Genomic DNA, 18,293 nt, shown 5'->3' with positions numbered 1-18,293 from the left:
GTTGTCACCTGCCCATCCCAGCTGCCTAAAAGTGAATTCTCCTGGCTGAGCTACAAAAGAATTGCAGAAATACTTCTGCCACCACAAATTTTATTGCAATTTCTTCCCCCGCTGCAAATAAAAGACCTGAGAAACCTAAAACCAATTTACCTGTCATGGCTCTGATTTTCCTGTACTGATTAATTTGGCTTTGTTCCTGAAGCTCAACATTCACATGAGAGTTTATCAGAGATGATCTGCAACGTGTATTCTTCCCACAGAGAAATGGAAATTTCTCCAAGGTTCTGGAAATCAGCTGTTCAGGGCAATTGTGGCTGTGTTGATAGATGCCCTCATGGATATATTCATTAAAACAATTCACAACTTTAACATTTAAAAAAAAAACCAAAAAAACCCAACAAAACAGCAATTTGGCCAATTTTTAGCATACAAACATACAATAAAGAAGAAAGCTTTATTCTTATTTTCCTCCCCTTTTTAACAGCCCACTGTTACAGCAGGGGTTAAATTGATGTGATTTTCCATACAATTATCCATACTGGTACTTCCTGACCCATCAAACTGCTACATCTGCCCCTCCCTAAACTTCTTCCAGGCACAATTGTTTGCAAAATCCTCTTACAAAGACCCAAATGTTTTGCCCAGAAGGGCTCAGTGAGCAGCACACACAATTACAATCGCCTTAAATCTGTCCAGGGACAAGCAGAGCCATATTCTGAGTCAGGCTTGCACACAGACCCCAGAACAATCCCATTAACTTGCCGAAGCACTGTTTTTGTGTGAGCTATAACTCAGCAAAGATCCCTTATTTCAGCGATAACCAGCACCTGTATCTCCCAGATTAGGGCAGAGGGATAGATTTCAAGCCAATTTGAGCATGAGGATTATTGAGACCTTTTTTTGTTGATGAAGGAAAACACTTCCGAGGCTTAAAGAGAGCTCCAGACTGTTGCAGCTTCCACTGATGCAACACTTTGTGATTGGTATGAGGTGTACACATGACAAAAAATGGCATTTTCAGAGCAAGGGGACTGGCTCTGCTGGAAAGATAGAATATAAAAATGAAATGGAGACCAAAGCCCTTGGAAGCTGAGGGGGGCTGCGAAGACGAATAGCTGCTCACAAAGCTTTAACCCACCATGGAATGCAAATTGCACAAAGACAAAAAAGTCCAGAACTTCAAACTGAAGTGAGCCTTGAAGAGAAATTTCATTTATTTAATCCCCAGTAAACATAGCTGCCTGTGGGGCTCAAATACCTCTCTCCTCATGCAGACCCAGCACCCTCCCTGAAGTATTATCGAAACAGGCCAGCAGCTGAAGAGGAGAACAAATTCTGCTGGTCCACATCATTTATGCTTTGGCATTCGGGAGTAAAGCCACTGAAAGGAGTAAACATGGAAACTGGAAGCACGAATCTCCAGGTAGTTTCAGTTGTGCTACTTGGCAAAAAGCTCCAGAACCAATTGGCAGAGGTTTATGGAGTGGGGGAGGTTATCCTAATATCTGTGGCTTTGAACATGGAATTCTGCATTTCCATAAGATGGAGAATGCCTCTAAATCCATCCTATTACCATTAGAATTTGCACTAAAAGCTGAAAAAAACCCCTATTTTAAAAATAAAACTAGTTGTGCCAAATTCTAGTTTTAAGTCTGAAGAACTGAGCTTCCTCTGTTTCTTGAGAAGTGACTAAAGATCACACCTATCTGTCTGAAAGCTTTCTTCAAGAATTGCATTTATTATTCTCAACAATGTATTTCCGTTTTGGTGGAATGACAGTTTTTTCCAACACAAAAATAGTTCTCTAAAACCAACGAATGCTACATTTCAATTACCTGCACTGGTGTTGGCCATCTATTTATGGCACATTTCTTTCTACTAAAAGGTGTTTAAATTCCCACTGAAGAACAAGAACTTGTCCGTGAAAGTGTTCCTGAACCTGAGGAGGAATTGGCTCCTTAAAGCACTCCCCAAAGGAATTCCAGCCCCACGTGTGAGGGACAAACAGACACAGCCCACGTGTGAGGGACAAACAGACACAGCCCACGTGTCTCCAGCACTTTGTGCTTCCCAGGCTGCTCCCAGCAACCCATGGGCTTTGCAAATTGTCATGGCAACACGAATTTCTTTACAAGTGGCACCAGAAGGGTAAATAAGCATATAAACCCTCCCTGGAGCTGGCAATCATGTCCCTTAAGCTGGCAATCATGTCCCTTAAGCTGGCAATATGTCCCTTAAGCTGGCGTGCCCTCCCTCAATGACAAACACGAGCAAGGGTGTCAGTGGCACGTGGGAAATCCACAGGCAGGGCAAAATCCTGTTAAGAGCCTCTAGAAAAGCACTGGGCAAGGGAAGGAAGCAGCTCTTAAAGAGCAGCACTGAGCCTGCTCATACAGAGAGCTCAGCTCTGCTGGCAGGAAAGGCTGGCACAGCTGGGATTGCTCACCTGCACAGGAGAAGCTTTGGGGAGACTGAACTGTGGCCTTGCAGGGCCTGGAGGGGCTGCAGGAAACATGGAGAGGGAGTTTTTACAAGGGATGGAGGGACAGGACAAGAGGAAATGGTTTCACATAGACAGAGGGCAGGGCTGGATGGGATATTGGGAAGGAATTCCTGCCCGTGAGAGAGATGAGGCCCTGGCACGGGGTGCCCAGAGAAGCTGTGGCTGCCCCACCACTGGAAGCGTCCAAGGTCAGGCTGTGATGCCTCAGGTTTTGGCTTTTATATTTTCCCATTCTGTGCTGCTTTAGTGTGTGGGTCTGGGCTTCCCATCAGGGGATGCTGAGCTCTCTGCACAGAGCAGGGAGACAAAACAATTCCTGCTCCAGCTGGGCACCAAGGACAAATGATCCAAATCTCAGCCCAGGAGCACAAACAGCGTGGGCTGCAGAGAGACAAACAAGCAGGGTGGGAGTGCCTGGGCTAAAGCTGGAACGGGACAATGAACTGCAAGGTGCAAATGGAGCAGAGCTGATCCCAGGGAGAGCCCCCGGGAGCGCTCGTGCATTTTGGGACCATTTTGGTTCCTCTTGGCTGCAGCCCTGGCTGGGCTCTTGTGCTGCCCAAGGTGCATCCATGGAGGAGATCCTTTCAATAAATCCCTGCTTTATTCTGTAGCTCTGTCTGGTCTCTGCTCTAGGGCAGCCTGCACAAGGCATCAGTTCGGGGCTTTTTTACTGCCATGGGAAGAAAAACTGGAAGGGGGATTTGGATCCACTGACTGTGAAACCAATGAGTTTTAAAATACAAATGCTCAGGAACCATGGGAAGGACAACATGAATTTTTTATGTGCACCCTTGGCAGGAGGACATCAGTTGGACAGGGCTTGGAGCAGGCTGGGGCAGTGGAAGGTGTCCCTGCCATGGCAGGGGTGGCACTGGGTGATCTGTAGGGTCCCTCCCAGTCCCAGGTGCTCCATGCTCCACACAGACACTGCAAGGGGAGCAAAGCCCAGGGTGTGGCACAGCATCAGGGCACCAGAGCACTGCTGGGGAAGGCAGGGGGCACCTGCAGCTTCAGCCCCACACCCAGGGGTGAAACACCAGATCAAACCAGGCAGAACAAAGCAATGCCACCCCTGTGAGCAATAAAAACAGCACACAATTCCCTGTCCTGGCTAGAAGGGATTTGGGCACCTTGGGCTCAGCTGGACCCAGGCTGGATTGCTGGATTGCTGGATTCTCTGCAGGATGAGCCTGTGGGGAGGTGCTAACAAATCTCTGGGAGGGAGTGTGCCAGAGAATCCTGCCCTTCCCTGTGTGCCAGGGCTCATTTCTCTGCTGCCCTGGGGCCACCTCTGCTGCAGGTGCAGTTGGAATTCATCAGCCAGCACTAACACCACTCCCACAGCCCTTCCACTTCCCATCTCCGCTGACACACAACACAAACACTGTCAGGTCCAAAAGACACAACATGATCAAATTTTCATCTAAAATTTTCAATCTTTTAAAATAATCTTTTCCTTTTATTTTTTTTTGGTTTGGTTTTTTGTCTGGGTTTTTTGTTTTGTTTTGGTTTTTTTTCCGTTTTTGAGGTTTTTTTCTTTAGAAATATTATTTGTTTAAAGCAAACATTACAGATATTTCAGATGCCTCAAGGAAATTACCTGAAGAAGCCCCTCTATTGTCTTTTGTTTCATTTTATTTTTTATTTAAACAAAATACATGTCTAAAGTAAGCAGAGATTTAAAAAAATTATGCTGACACATCTTCAGTAAGCAGATTAAAAAAATTCATTTTGACAAATACTCCCAAATTCCTTTCTGTCTGCTTCTCAGGATCCATTTAATAATGTAATAGCCTCAGGAGAAACACTCTGTAATGTCTTTTACAGTGCCAAAGCAGATCAGTAAAATGCTGTCTGCAACCTGTCAGGTTCTATAGAGATTGTGTCACTTTCCCCCTTCAATATCACACAAATGATGGACAATAACTGTTCTATTGTAATCCTCTGTCACTGGAAATTAGGAAAAAAACCAAAAAAACAACAACAAAAAAAACCTTAATCTGTTATTTCCATGTTCTGCTCTACATTAGAAACAACAAAACAGGCAGATTTCCTGGTTTCAGCACTTTGTTCCTCCTCGGTTACATGTTCTGCTATAAAGAGAGCAATCATCTGAATGAATAATTTCTCTGTTAATTCTGCCTGAGATTTAGATTTGGAACAAGCAAAGAACCAAAAAATGGCTCAATCCCAGCTAAATTTGTTCCCACTGAACTGGTGGCAACGCTCTTGTCCCTCAGTGGCAGAAGCACCAACTGCAACTGGCTCTGAAAATCCTCATTTATCAACCAAAATACTACCCAATTTAAAAACTGATCTGTTCCAACACACAGCATGGCTTTACAGCCCCATCCCAACTCCACATCTCCAGCGAGGAGCTGGGTAACTTTCATTTATTTAGTTCTTTGCCAGCTATTTTTTCCTCCTTGTTTTAATCTGAAGTTGCATTTAACAGAGGGCAGTCAGCAGACACATCCATGTGATGGCACTGGAGGCCTTGCACCTGAATACCTGCAATATTTCCTTGCATTTCCCTCCTTCTCTGCGCTGCTGTGCAGCACACCCACTGCTCCCTGCGCATCCCACGTGCCTGGAACGCTCTGCCTGAGCACACACTGGGATGAGGCAGAGGCAGATTCCTTCCCAGGTTGTGTTGGGAGCATTTCCTCCCTCATCTCCACCAAGGAACAGCCAACACCATTCATCTCTGCATCAAGAGAGGCCAGGCAAAGAGAGGGGTTGGATTAAGCTCTTTTCTGACCCAGAGATGGGGTAAGTGAGAGGTGTGTTAAGAACTTTTATTCCATTTTCAGTCTCATGAGAAGGGTGAGACAATACAGATGGTATCATTCACTCTATCACAATCAGAAGCTGACTATTTCTCTAATTATAAAACACTATAAGCATTTCTTGGCTATCAGCTTTTTGCCACACCATGCTGTAGATGCCTGAAAGCCAATCATCTAAAACTGCCCCTCACGGGTCCTACATCTTTCACAGTTCTATTTCTCCAAAGTATCCAGTCTTATTTGCAAGGCCATCCTTTGAAACTTGTTCCTAGTTCCATTTCTCTCCCAACAATGTCTGTCCTGTTCCGTGGCATTTCTAAGTCAGCATTTCTTATCTCAAGGTTTGCATGCAGATGCACACACTGCGTGAGATTTCTGTCAGGCTCGGAGAATTCCCTACAAATTCATTTCCCACAAAGGGATCTGTGCAATCCCCCAGCAGTCGCCTGTGTTCAGACTTCAAACCCAAGGACTCTTGCAGTTTTTCCCAGCCAGAAAGGCACACAGAGATGAAGCCAAGGTCCTACCTGTGGGTCGGAGAGCCGGGAGATGTCGGGGTAAAGGTAGAACTTGATGCCCTCGGAAGCGCCGGGTAACGTCACCCCCCGAATCAGGAGGATCATCAGCATGATGTAGGGGAACGTGGCTGTTACATACACAACCTGGGGGAGGAAACAAACAGCAGAAAAGGATTTTGTGAGTTCTGTGAGTTCTGTGAATTTTCTTCCAGCTGCAGCAAAACCACCTTCTTTTCACATCCGCTGAAGGAAAAGTGCTTTGGGTGCCTTTGTGCAGGTGGTTTTTGTCCTCCAACCATATTCCCTTCTAAACTCCTCAGAGTCTGAGGGAGATGTCAGCGCTTTCATAGAGACTGGGGAGTTCTCTGTAAGTGTATTATTTCCAAACACAGGTACTCATGATAGCAAGTAATTAATTACATCTTGTATAACAATACAAGCAATGGATTCTCAGGCACCCCAGAATTACTAAACTGATTTCCCTTCAGACTGCTCTGCCTCCATGTCTGGGTTTCAGGAATAAGCATTTCATCAAGCCCAAAGGTTGAATTCTATCCATATCTCCTTGGGATTTGATAGAGAACCCTTATATTACAAAGAACCTTCAGGCAAAATTGCTAAGGTGCTGAACCCCAGCACCTCCTGAAAATTTCTGTTTTCATAGACATGGCTGTGGTTTTTTTTTCCCATAAATCATTTTGCTCTCTGCATGGGCAGCAACAGGAAATCTGCAAGAAGTCACATTTTCCAGAGGAAAAATGGAGCAGAATTGGTCCTGTTTCACAGTCCCAAACCTGACAGCAGCAGATGGCTACTCAAACTCAGAGAAGGAATAAATAATAAATTCCATGGCACTATCAATATTTTCTTTATGTGATAATAATCTCTCTATAAATTTAACTCTCTTTAATATCCTGTGCCCATTTGCACCTGTGTTACTCTTACACCTGCCTTGCACCAGTCAAAATTAGTTCAGCTGCAAGAAGGGAAAAAAATCATTTGGTGAAAAATGCAACCTCAAAAATATGTGTTTTAAACTGAGGAGAGTCCAATATCTGTCTCCTATGTAAATGAAGAATGGACCCGTGAAAGGATTCTCAGACATATTTTTGTAATTAATGAACTGGAATTGGATTTTCAGACTATTTAACCCCAAACATTAAATGATCTTATGTGCCTCATTCTTCAAAAATGGAGGAACTTGAGTTTCCCAGGAAATGGAGAGCACCTTTTTATTCCTATGGGTCCCAAAAGCCTGAATTGATGAATTCCTGGGTCTGTACAATGCAAAATGGGAGGTTTTATCCCAGTGCTCACATTTGTTGGCTATTAGTGAGCACGCTGTGACTGGCTGAGTTGAAATAGACCTTGTCTCTCCACATTTGGGTTTCAAATAAAAAAGGATCAGCAGTTAATGAGAATTAAAAAATAAACACATGGGATGGACACGGTCCTGCTCCAAGCCTTAAATTAGGTGGAAAGGATGGAGTGGCCAGCTAATGGTTCTCATTTATTTAGTTCTTTGCCAGCTATTTTTTCCTCCTTGTTTTAATCTGAAGTTGCATTTAACAGAGGGCAGTCAGCAGACACATCCATGTGATGGCACTGGAGGCCTTGCACCTGAATATCTGCAATATTTCCTTGCATTTCCCTCCTTCTCTGCGCTGCTGTGCAGCACACCCACTGCTCCCTGCGCATCCCACGTGCCTGGAACGCTCTGCCTGAGCACACACTGGGATGAGGCAGAGGCAGATTCCTTCCCAGGTTGTGTTGGGAGCATTTCCTCCCTCATCTCCACCAAGGAACAGCCAACACCATTCATCTCTGCATCAAGAGAGGCCAGGGCCAGGGATCTGTGCAATCCCACAGCAGCCAGGGCTGCCACCACAACCTCTAATGAATTTTTGGGCCATCAGGGCAGCCCTGCCTCAGCTCTAGAGGAACTGGGGCTCTCCCTGCTCTCTGGCTGCCATGCAGAAAGGGGACAAAGAGAAAGCACCACTGGTTCAGTATTTCTGGTAATAAATATCAATACAGACATCCAGAAGCACGATGAAAGGGACACCAAGGAAGCAGGAGTGGGAAAGGTGGAAAGATCCCCTCTTCCCGAGCCCAGTGGCACTGCTGATAATTGATCACACAACCCCTCCAAGCTCCAGCTTCTCTTTTACTTCAGCAGGTGAGTGCACTGTGCTGGGAGAGAGCCATTAATTCCCATTTTTTTCTCCCTTCCCCAGGAGCTCCTGAGGTGAGGCAGGATGGGGAATTTAGGAATCAGTGCCACTATTAGCATCATCATCGTGTCTGTCAAAATTAATTCAGCTGCAAGAATGGAAAAAAATCATTTGGTGAAAAATACACCTCAAAAATATGTGTTTTAAACTGAGCAGTCCAATATCTGCCTCCTATGTAAATGGAAGGGATACATCAAAGGATGGCCTGTGAAAGGATTCTCAGACATATTTTTGTAATTAATGAACTGAAATTGGATTTTCAGACTATTTAACCCCAAACATGAAATGATCCCATGTGACTCATCGGGTACCCTCAAAAATGGAGGAACTCTTTAAGTTCAGCAGGTGAGTGCACTGTGCTGGGAGAGAGCCATTAATTCCCATTTTCTCCCCCTCCCCAGGAGCTCCTGAGGTGAGGCAGGAGGGGGAATCTAGGAATCGGTGCCATTATTAGCATCATCATCACATCTGTGGGGCATTAAAAGTTTCCTGGATTGTTTTCTTTTCTTTCAACACATCGAACCTCTCTGAATATCAATGTGAACACAACTGTTTCTAATTACACCACATCCTGTTTTAATTGACTTTAATTGCTTGGTATGTTAATTTGCATCCCAATGCTCAAAATGCTTTTTTTAAACCCTTGTCAGAGCCATGCCAATGTTTAAGCAGTTGGAAACAAAATAAAAATTTCTGGCAGGCGAGTTTTTGCACCAAGTTCTCCTCTCACAATGTGCTTGAAAGAAAAATTTACAATGATATTTAGACATCCAAGTAGGTGGAAATACACCCAGCAACTCTGAACTATCCTTGGGTGCTTAACTGAAAGTGCATTGGAACCAACGATACTGAAAACAGATATTTTATTGACTGCCACGAGCTTTAAGTATCAAAGAATAGGAAATAAGTTGAGTAGCAAGTACTGGAAATTTAAATACCAAGACCTTAAAGAGGCTTAGATGTCACTCAAGGTTAATATATAGATATGCAGGTACCTATGAAATGATTTCATGAGTGAGGCACCACAAAGATTTTGAGAACTGAGCTAGATTTCAGTTTTAACTTTTCATACCTAAATATCTCAACAGCACAGATCTGTGCCCGTGGTCCAGTTTGTCCCCTGGGACTGCTGAACTCCTTGTCCTAAATGAAAAGGTGGTTTTGTGACACTGCAGGCGGATCATGCTGCAGGGTGGAGGGATCTGGCTTTTGCAGATAAGTAGAAGAAATTCAGGATAACCTTGCTGAGAATGAGGAAGATTTCCATGCAGTGAACTGAGCCCCAACCCATGGAGATCTCAAAGCCCCACGTCAGGTTTCTTTGGCCAAAGCTCCTGCAGAGCACCGCAGCCTGAGCTTCAGACACTTCCTCACAGCAGCATGAAGCAGTGAGCCTTCCTCCTTTGCTTGGCTCTTGCTAAGAGCACACAACCAGAATTCCTGAACTAAATATCACCTGGAGGCCTGGAAGGTGATGGAATTCTCCCCTGCAAGCTGCAATGTTCAAGCTTGTTTGCACTATAAGGAACCAAATGTGTTTTATAAATGGGATAAAATTTATCTTGATGCTTCAGGACATTCCTGGCTTGCTAAGCCCTGTCCCCTGAAATCCTCTATTGCTCCACTGGGCTGTAAACATGAGGAATATCAATGCAGGAATTGCCAGAGATTTGCCAGAACTCACTGTTTAACTGTGTATGGAAAAACAGGCCTGCCCCCATGCCCTGCTCATCCTTCTTTTTCACAGAGTGTTTTAATCTGGGTGTAGTTTAACTTTATTTATTTATTTACTTATTTATTTATTTGAAACGATGAGCATAGAGAACCAGAGTGAAACCCCGGCTGTGCCCACGCTGCACTACACTCCTGTGTGGAGAAACTGCTCAGGAACCAAAATTTCACCCAGTGATGCGAGAAGGAAAAGAGTAATTTTTTATCCAGGGGAATAAATTGGCACAAATATAGAAATATAATTATCATACCCCTGCCTGGTAGCTCTGCTCTCTGGATAGCCACACTCAGGAACCACCAATTAGGGCAGGATTTCCATCAGAAGTTTCTAAATTGTCCCACAAGCCACAGTCAAACCAGACTTGGCCTCGCTGATATTCGCCTGTTTCACAAATTCTGATTTCCTAGATGGTACCAGCCTAGCTAGATGATAAACAAGATAAAAGATTTTCTTTTTCAACTGCCATGGGATAGTGTGAAATGTTCCATGCAGCGCTGTTGGGAAAAGAGGCTTTTGTTCATCTGACTCTACACCATCTACAGAGCTACAAGAGACACCTGAAAAGGGAGATTTTCCACATTAATTGGATTTACAAGTAGAATGGCATAAAATGGTATAAAGGAATGACAGCTGATTCACAAGGTTTTTAAAAGGATGTCAAAAGGGAGAAAACATTCAAGGTCCACCTACATTTTACAGGTAAAATTTCACATGCAGAGAAAGAAACACAACCAAAACCCCAAGAGAACACCAGGTGAGTGGATTTGTATAAGTGGAATGAGGGGAGGGGTTAGAATCAGCACCATGGCTGGTTTTGCTGTTTTCCCTGTGTGTTTCATGGATTTATTCAGCAGCATCTTCTCTTTGTCATCTTTGTTTATCCACAGAGGGAATCTTGCACCAGAATAATTCTGGTAAACCAACCTTAACCAGATTGCCTATGAACTGCAGAATTCCTTCTAAATTACCACTGAACCGTGTGTGAGTGCAGGAATGAATTCAAACCCCAACAGCTAAGAAAATGTCATGAGATTTGAGGTCTGAGAAATAAGGATCCAAAAGGAAAAATTCATTGGGAATAAAAATTCAATGAGGTGAGCGAGAAAAGAGGGGCCAGGAGAGGACACTGGGTGAAGGGATGGGAGACCCTGAGTGATCACAGGAAGTAAAAGTTTCCACATGAAATAATAACTGCAGAAAGAAAAATTCCAGCACCACATCACACTGAGGTCATTGCCTAGGACACAGAAAAATCCCTACCTGGCAGAGCTATGCAAGTCACAATTCTTTTTCCACACAGTGGTGAAGGCAATAAATAAATAAATGAAAGTCTGAGCCCCACTGGAATGGTTTCCTTCACAATTAAATGAAAACGTCACTCCAGAATTCATCGAGTCAATTAAAAAAAAAAAAAAAAACAAAAACAAAAAACCAAGTAAAAATGTTCTGCTTAATTTTGTTTGACATTCTTTTAACTGAATGGGCAGAAGGGAGTTCTCTCTTGAATGAAAAATGCTTTAACAAGCCAGAGTTGTTATTTGGAAGCCTTAATCCCACATTAAAAATGGGTGAAAAAACCTATTTTCCATATTTTTTGCAGCACGAATTATTCTTTACATTGGGTCTGACTTAACACACTTTTCAGCACTTCCCAAATTCCATTTCAAATATTCTGTGTTCACAAAACTGCCTGCCTGTGGTCCAAAGTTCCGAAAGAAAGAGAAGTTATGGTGGAAGGCTGAATCCAAAGTGCTCTATTAGAAACCCAGGCATGCAGCTAAAATTGGAAAACAATGAGACAGCACCAAGGGCAGACAATATCCATGCACAGCAGCAGCTCATTTTTCCCAGCTGAATTGAGAGAACAATTCACTTCCATGATGAGCTCCTTCTCCCCATAAATATTCCTTAAGCAGCAGCAAGTTTTCTAAATATGTGTAATTTCCCAGCTCGTTCCAACAGCTGGGTTTGCTTCCAGCTTGCCCAGGAGCATTAAAATCAAGATCTGTCTTCTCTCTGCTGAAATTGCTCTTCAGGCTTGGTAGTTCTTTTGATGAGGTCTACAGACCTCCTACTTAATAAGAAATAAAAAAATCAGTGTACTGTCTAGAGCTAATGTAGAGTTCCTTTTATTTGAGTAAAAATTCTCTTATTACCAGATCCTGCCCCAAAACATTCATTTGTAAGACTACCAAGAACAGAATTTGCAGACATATCCAAAAATCCCAGTCACGGACAGCAGGACACACAAAAGTACCCCTAGAAAATGTAGAAACAGTGAATTTTATCCCATTATTGGAATCATTTATGTGAGCACCAGCATTTAAACACCGTAATAAATTGAATTTAAAATAAATAAATAGTAATAGCAAATAAGTTTATTAATAATAAATTATTAAGAATAAATAAATAAATAATGGCAAATGCAGATAACCAGATTAATTCTTGATACGTGCACAGCTTCATAATGACCTAATCAGTGACAATAATGTGCCAAGAGCTTCAAAAAAAGGGGAGTGATCATAAAAAATGGGCTGTATCCTGAAAAAATGATTTTAAGACAAGTCCCTTTTATTTCAAGGATTAATTCCAGCCAGAATAGCCCTTGGACCAAATTCACAGTAAAATTTATACATTGATCAAATCAGTTCAGATTGTGGTGACTGCTCTGAAGTGTTTTTAAATGTTCACTAAAAAAGGACCAACCTGAACTAAAAACTGAGCAGCTGTTGGAAATGTTTCATTCATGTTAGTACATTTTTGCTGCCACTATATACCAGGAAGAAAAGCATTTATCTGTCTCACAGATCAATATCTATAGTAAATACAACTCAGGAGCTCAGTGCCTCCTCCCAGTGCTTCCTCAGTCTCCAAAATTATATTTCCCACACTCAACATTAATCCTCCACTCACCAACTGTTCTTAGAGGAGATATGGTGATGAAAAAATTGAAGGCTGCAGCAACCCTCAACACCAACAGTCCCAGAAATGTGCTCTCCATTTGTTGGGAAGTGTGCTCCTCACGTTGTGAACGTGCTGTCACCACACTGCTCTCACTAAAATCCCAACAGTTGTAAACACTGTGCGCCCAAAATAGCTCTGGGAAGCAGGAGAAGGGCTGTGCTGGAACTTCTCAAAGGCAGAAAACCTTGAGCAAAAGGAGCACTAAAATTTGGCAAGCAGACACAGCTCTCCCAGTGGAAACACAAAAGTAGATTTCCAATGCTAAAATCATGGTGCTATTGTCCCTAATACTGTCCAAAGACCTGGAATGTCTTTGTTGGAAGTGTTTTCTTTAAAAGCAGTGGATGTTTTGGGGTTGGAGGGGTTTTTACCCAGAAAAAAATTCTTGATTGAAGTTTATTGTTTTATCTCCACCATTAATGGTGCTGATAAACCAGTGCAATACCAACATCCTCTAACTGTAATTTGATTTTTTGTTTAACATTCAAGGGCACAAAGAGGAAGAGCTGCCCTCTGGTTGTGGGGAAGGGCTGTGCTGGAACTTCTCAAAGGCAGAAAGCTGTAGAAAACCTTGAGCAAAAGGAGCTCTACAATTTGGCAAGCAGACACAGCTCTCCCAGTGGAAACACAAAAGCAGAATCCCAATTTCCAGTCCTGGTGTTATTGTCCCTGACACCTGGAATGTCTTCCTTTAAAAGCAGTGGATGTTTTGGATTTTGTGGCTTTTTTATCCAGAAAAGACAATTGATTGAAGTTTATTATTTTATCTCCACCATTAATGGCGAATAAACCAGTGCAATACCAGCATCTTCTAACTGTAATTTGATATTTTGTTTAACATTCAAGGGCACAAAGAGGAAGAGCTGCCCTCTGGTTGTGGGGAAGGTCTGGGCTGGAATTCTCAAGCAAAAGGAGCTCTACAATTTGGCAAGCAGACACAGCTCTCCCAGTGGAAATACAAAAGCAGAATCCCAATGCTAAAACCCTGGTGTTATTGTCCCTGGCACCTGAAATGTCTTTGTTGGAGGTTTTTTTTAAAGCAGTGGATGTTTTGGGGTTGGAGGGGTTTTTACCCAGAAAAAATTCTTGATTGAAGTTTATTATCTCCACGATTATTGGTGCTGATAAACCAGTGAAATAACAGCATCCTCTAACTGTAACTTGATTTTTGTTTAACATTCAAGGGCACAAAGAGGAAGAGCAGCCTTCTGGTTGTGGGGAAGGGCTGTGCTGGAACTTCTCAAAGGCAGAAAGCTGTAGAAAACCTTGAGCAAAAGGAGCTCTACAATTTGGCAAGCAGACACAGCTCTCCCAGTGGAAACACAAAAGCAGATTTTCCAATTTCCAGTCCTGGTGTTATTGTCCCTGACACCTGGAATGTCTTCCTTTAAAAGCAGTGGATGTTTTGGATTTTGTGGCTTTTTTATCCAGAAAAGACAATTGATTGAAGTTTATTATTTTATCTCCACCATAAATGGTGCTGATAAACCAGTGTAATAATGGCATCCTATAGGTATAATGTGATTTTTTTGTTTAACATTTTGTACAAAGAGGAAGAGCTGCCCTCTGGTTGTGGGCAGGGAGAGGAAGACTGATGGGGAGGAAGCAAATTTCAGCATCCTGGCTGAGCTCATCACTGCAAGCAAAGTGTTTATGTAGAGCTCCCATCAAGGAGGGAATTTGCAGAGCCACAAATATCTCAGAATTAAAGACTTCTATTTAATCAAGTAAAAGTCAACTTTAAAAATCAATCAGGAAGAATTTTAAATATAAATTAGGACTAATTAATCAACTGAGGGTTGGGGTTTTTTTTTTCCATTTTGTAAAGGTGTTTAAAATGTACAAGCTTTTATAAAACAAAGCTGTCCCTTTCCAGAACCTTCTAGGATTTTCAGAGCTCTCAATGCCATCTAGTTTACCTTCACAGACAAAGCAGATACTGTGAGTTACACATACACCCAGAAGTTTGCATTTTGCTTTAAAAAATGTGTAGTATGGGATGACTATTCCTCATAGCACCCCCATTTCTGTGAAATTAATTCAGAATTATCCCACACTGGCATCTGAATTTCCAGCTGTGTAATTGATTTTACGTAGGCAGAAATAGGGGCTCAATAAGGCGTTAAATGAATTGGAATTTTTACTTGTTCTAGACAGACTTTCCAGTTCTCACTCCTCAGGTCCTGACCCATCCTAAAAATGTTTAACCTTCAAGCAGACAGAGATGCAGGGCAGGAGGTGATTTTTCCTGTCACTCCAAAACGGGTAAGATCTTAAGAGTGTGGGTTGGAATGGACTCAAAATTTTTGGCCAGCTCCTTCTGCAGGCTGAGGGTTTGTTTGCCCTCTGATTCTACCTGCAGAACATGAAACTGGGTTTCCTGGAGAAGTGTCCTCATGGAATTATTATGGATTATATTATATCATGGATTATATATATATATATTTAATTATTATATCATGTATTCCCTTCAGTGATTCGTTTCAGTGAATCAACATTTTCCAATAAAATCAGGATTTACCGGAGCATTCCTTATCATCTCCAGTTTAGATTCCTGCTTGATTTTCCTCACTTGTCATTCAAAAAAACCCCTCAAACAAACAAAAAGAAACAACAAAAAACACACTACCAAATGAAAATCAGCACTGAGGCAAGAAATTGCTGGATGAGGTCTGGGAAATGCAATGACCAAAGGATTATAGGGGAGGTTTTCCAGCCAGAAAAAAAGTTAAAAAGGTGGCCTCAAAAGGTAAAAGGTGGAAAAGATCAGCGTGTCAGCCAGACTCTGCTGTCACCAAATAAATGCATATCAAGTAATTGCAAATAGGAAAAATACAGAACATTGATTCAATGGTAATAATATTTTTCCCTAGAATTTTGCACCAAAACTAGTCACACGTGAGACTTTCTTTGAAAATTATCCTATCAATCCTCCAAGCACTCCAGCAGGTTTGGTAGTGGCCATCTCTAAATCTAGCAGTCACTTCTGCAGTTTTCTGGGCGCCACAGCACTATTTAATCTTGTGCAGTAAATTCTAGGGAAAAAAAATAATTTGTAAACTGGGAGGCAAAGATATCCTGTAGCTCAGCCACGCCTTTTTGTCTTTGGATGAATTTTGTAGTCATGAAGCTGAAGGAAGTGGGTCAGACCTCCCCAGGAGGGGCAATGGAGAGGCTGCTCTGATTTCTGCTCTCTGGGACAGGGACAGGAGCCAGGGAAAGGCTGGAGCTGGGCCAGGAGGGTCAGGCTGGAGATCAGGGACAGGTTCAGCCCCAGAGGGTGCTGGGCACTGCCCAGGCTGCCTGGGGAGGGGTGACATTCCCAAGGCTGCCAGAGCTCCAGGGGAGTTTGGACACCACTCCCAGGGTGGGATTGTTGGGGGGTCTGTGCAGGGACAGGAGTGGGACAGGGTGATCCTCGTGGGTCTCTCCTAACTCAGGATATTCCCTGATTCCATGAACTGTCCTGTCCCTTCCAACCAAACCATAAAAACCATATCTGGCAGACCTTAATCTTTCCCTAGATGATGCATCTGTTAAACAGACAGGCCCTGTCTTGGAATGTTCTGTTTCTTTGTAGTGCTCATAGGGTCACAGAAATTTAGTATAATTCGGGCTGTGAATTATAGGAAGGGCATGTGAATGGCATTTAGAGCATTTCACTGCACAAATCAGGAGGAAAAGATCAGGTGGCTCAAGGACTGGCTGAATTTGGAGTATCTCCAAATATGAAGACTCTGTAACCTCTCTGGGCACCTGTTCCAGCATCTGAGCATCCTCAGAGTGAAAAAGTGATTCTGTGATTCTATTGGGAGTCCAGGACTTTTGTAGGAGAATAAAGAGCTCACATTTCTTTGGGAAAAGGTGTTTGTGTGCCCCCAGCATGACAGCCCAATTCCTGTCAGCCACTGAGCAACACGAGCTCTTATCTCCATGGTGACAGCTGAGAGATGGATGCACCATGAAGCATTTGCAACACCCCTTGTGCATTAGGTATAATAACAAAAGTATAATAAACAGTCTCACCACTCAGACTAACCAGCATCCCTATCATCCTGACCCTGATTCTCCACGCTTCCCTCCCCTGTGGCTACTCCACCCCCTAATGCAGTTAGTCACACCTTGACCGAGGGTTTATTGCTCTGTAACTTGCCCTCCAAGCAGCCTCTCAATGTAGCTGCTAAATCACCCCAAGGCTGCCTTGTAGGACACCAGTCTGACACTGCTGCAATTAATTTGTGGGTTTGAGAAGAGAAGGTGATGTGATGCACAGAAAAATGAGAGGGATCTCACGATAAAACCCTTGGGCTGAAGACAGGGTGGCTGAGGAGTATGTGACTGCCACTGACTGATTTTCTCTCTTGGGGAAATGCTTTGATCTCTCAGCTCTCCCTTCAAGCCCTCAGCTCAGCAGAGATCCCTGAGTGGCTGCTCTGGGGATGTAAAGGAGCTCTCCCTGGGAGCACAGACCTCTCCCTGTGCTCATCCCACACTTGGAGCACTGAGGTTCCACCCTCAGCAAGGCACTCCGGGGACAAGGGACACACAAACCAAAGCACAAAAATCCTCACTGACCTCGAGCACTGCAATTCTGCCAAACACATTTCACACCCACAGGAAAGAACCCAGAACTTTTTGCTACACTTAATTAAGAGCAGTGCCTTACACTTTCTACAGCACCACTATCTACTAATTGTCCAAAGTGTCCACTTTCCATGACACAATCCAGCTTGCACAGGATGTTTTGAGTTTCTTCCTTTCTTTCTTGGAGCACACAGGTTTTTTTCCAGCAGCAGGAGTGAATAGCAGGTGCACAGCAGCCAGCTCCCTCCTGGGGATGTGTTTTAGTTACCAGCCCAGCACCAGCAGCTGCCTGAAGCTGCCTTTGTTGCTCGTGAGGCAGTTTATTTCATTTCATTAAGCTTTGCCATTCTTGGGAGTCAGTTTGGATCTGAGCCACAGGAGCTGACACTGGGGTGGGATACAGGACTCGAGTTTGTAAATCTCACAAGAACAGCCTTGTAAACAAAACTTGTACTACAAAGACATCTTCACGCTGGAGATAAAGCCAGAAATGTGGACTTTGCTGGCTGCAGAAAGCAGAGCCTGCCTTCCCACCGGCAGGAATTTGGTTTAATATAACCTTGGCATACAGGGTATGGGAATGGATACCTAAAACTGCAGTTAAGGAGCCAGTCCTAAAGCTGGACAGATGAGCAGGAGCTGTGGGAGAATATGGAGTTGTGGCTATTCTGTTTCATGGGAAGAAATGTGACATTGGAGCAGCATTAGGAGAGTCAGAGCTACAAATGTTTGTGTAACCCATCTTAGGGACCCCGTGTGCTCCTGCAGAAGAAAAGGTGCAAATAATATTCCAAACACACAAAGCAAGACTGAAGAAAAGCAATGTTCATTGCAATTTCTGTGCAGAAATTCTGTGCACACATAGAGACCAGGACGTGGCAACCACAGAGTTTTGGGAAGGGCAGCTTTGGAAACCCCTCAGTTGTAAATCCCAGCCAGCAGCAGTGCCCTGCACCTGAAGGAATA

The 18,293-nt window shown here is 43.3% G+C and overlaps 1 protein-coding gene across 3 annotated transcripts in view; it reads right to left on the bottom strand.

Moving 5' to 3' along the window:
* Window positions 1-18,293, bottom strand: part of SLC6A11 (solute carrier family 6 member 11) — a 96,412-nt gene that overhangs the window by 43,480 nt on the left and 34,639 nt on the right. For all 3 annotated transcript variants that reach the window (XM_038148872.1, XM_038148873.1, XM_038148871.1), the window contains exon 7: window positions 5,823-5,957. In XM_038148872.1, the coding sequence (XP_038004800.1) occupies window positions 5,823-5,957 (135 nt within the window). The remainder of the gene's footprint in view (window positions 1-5,822; window positions 5,958-18,293) is intronic.

The sequence above is a fragment of the Motacilla alba genome, chromosome 12 (genome assembly GCF_015832195.1).
Source record: "Motacilla alba alba isolate MOTALB_02 chromosome 12, Motacilla_alba_V1.0_pri, whole genome shotgun sequence".
In the NCBI taxonomy this organism is placed as follows: Eukaryota; Metazoa; Chordata; class Aves; order Passeriformes; family Motacillidae; genus Motacilla; species Motacilla alba.
This window is presented reverse-complemented; position numbering and strand designations above follow the sequence as displayed.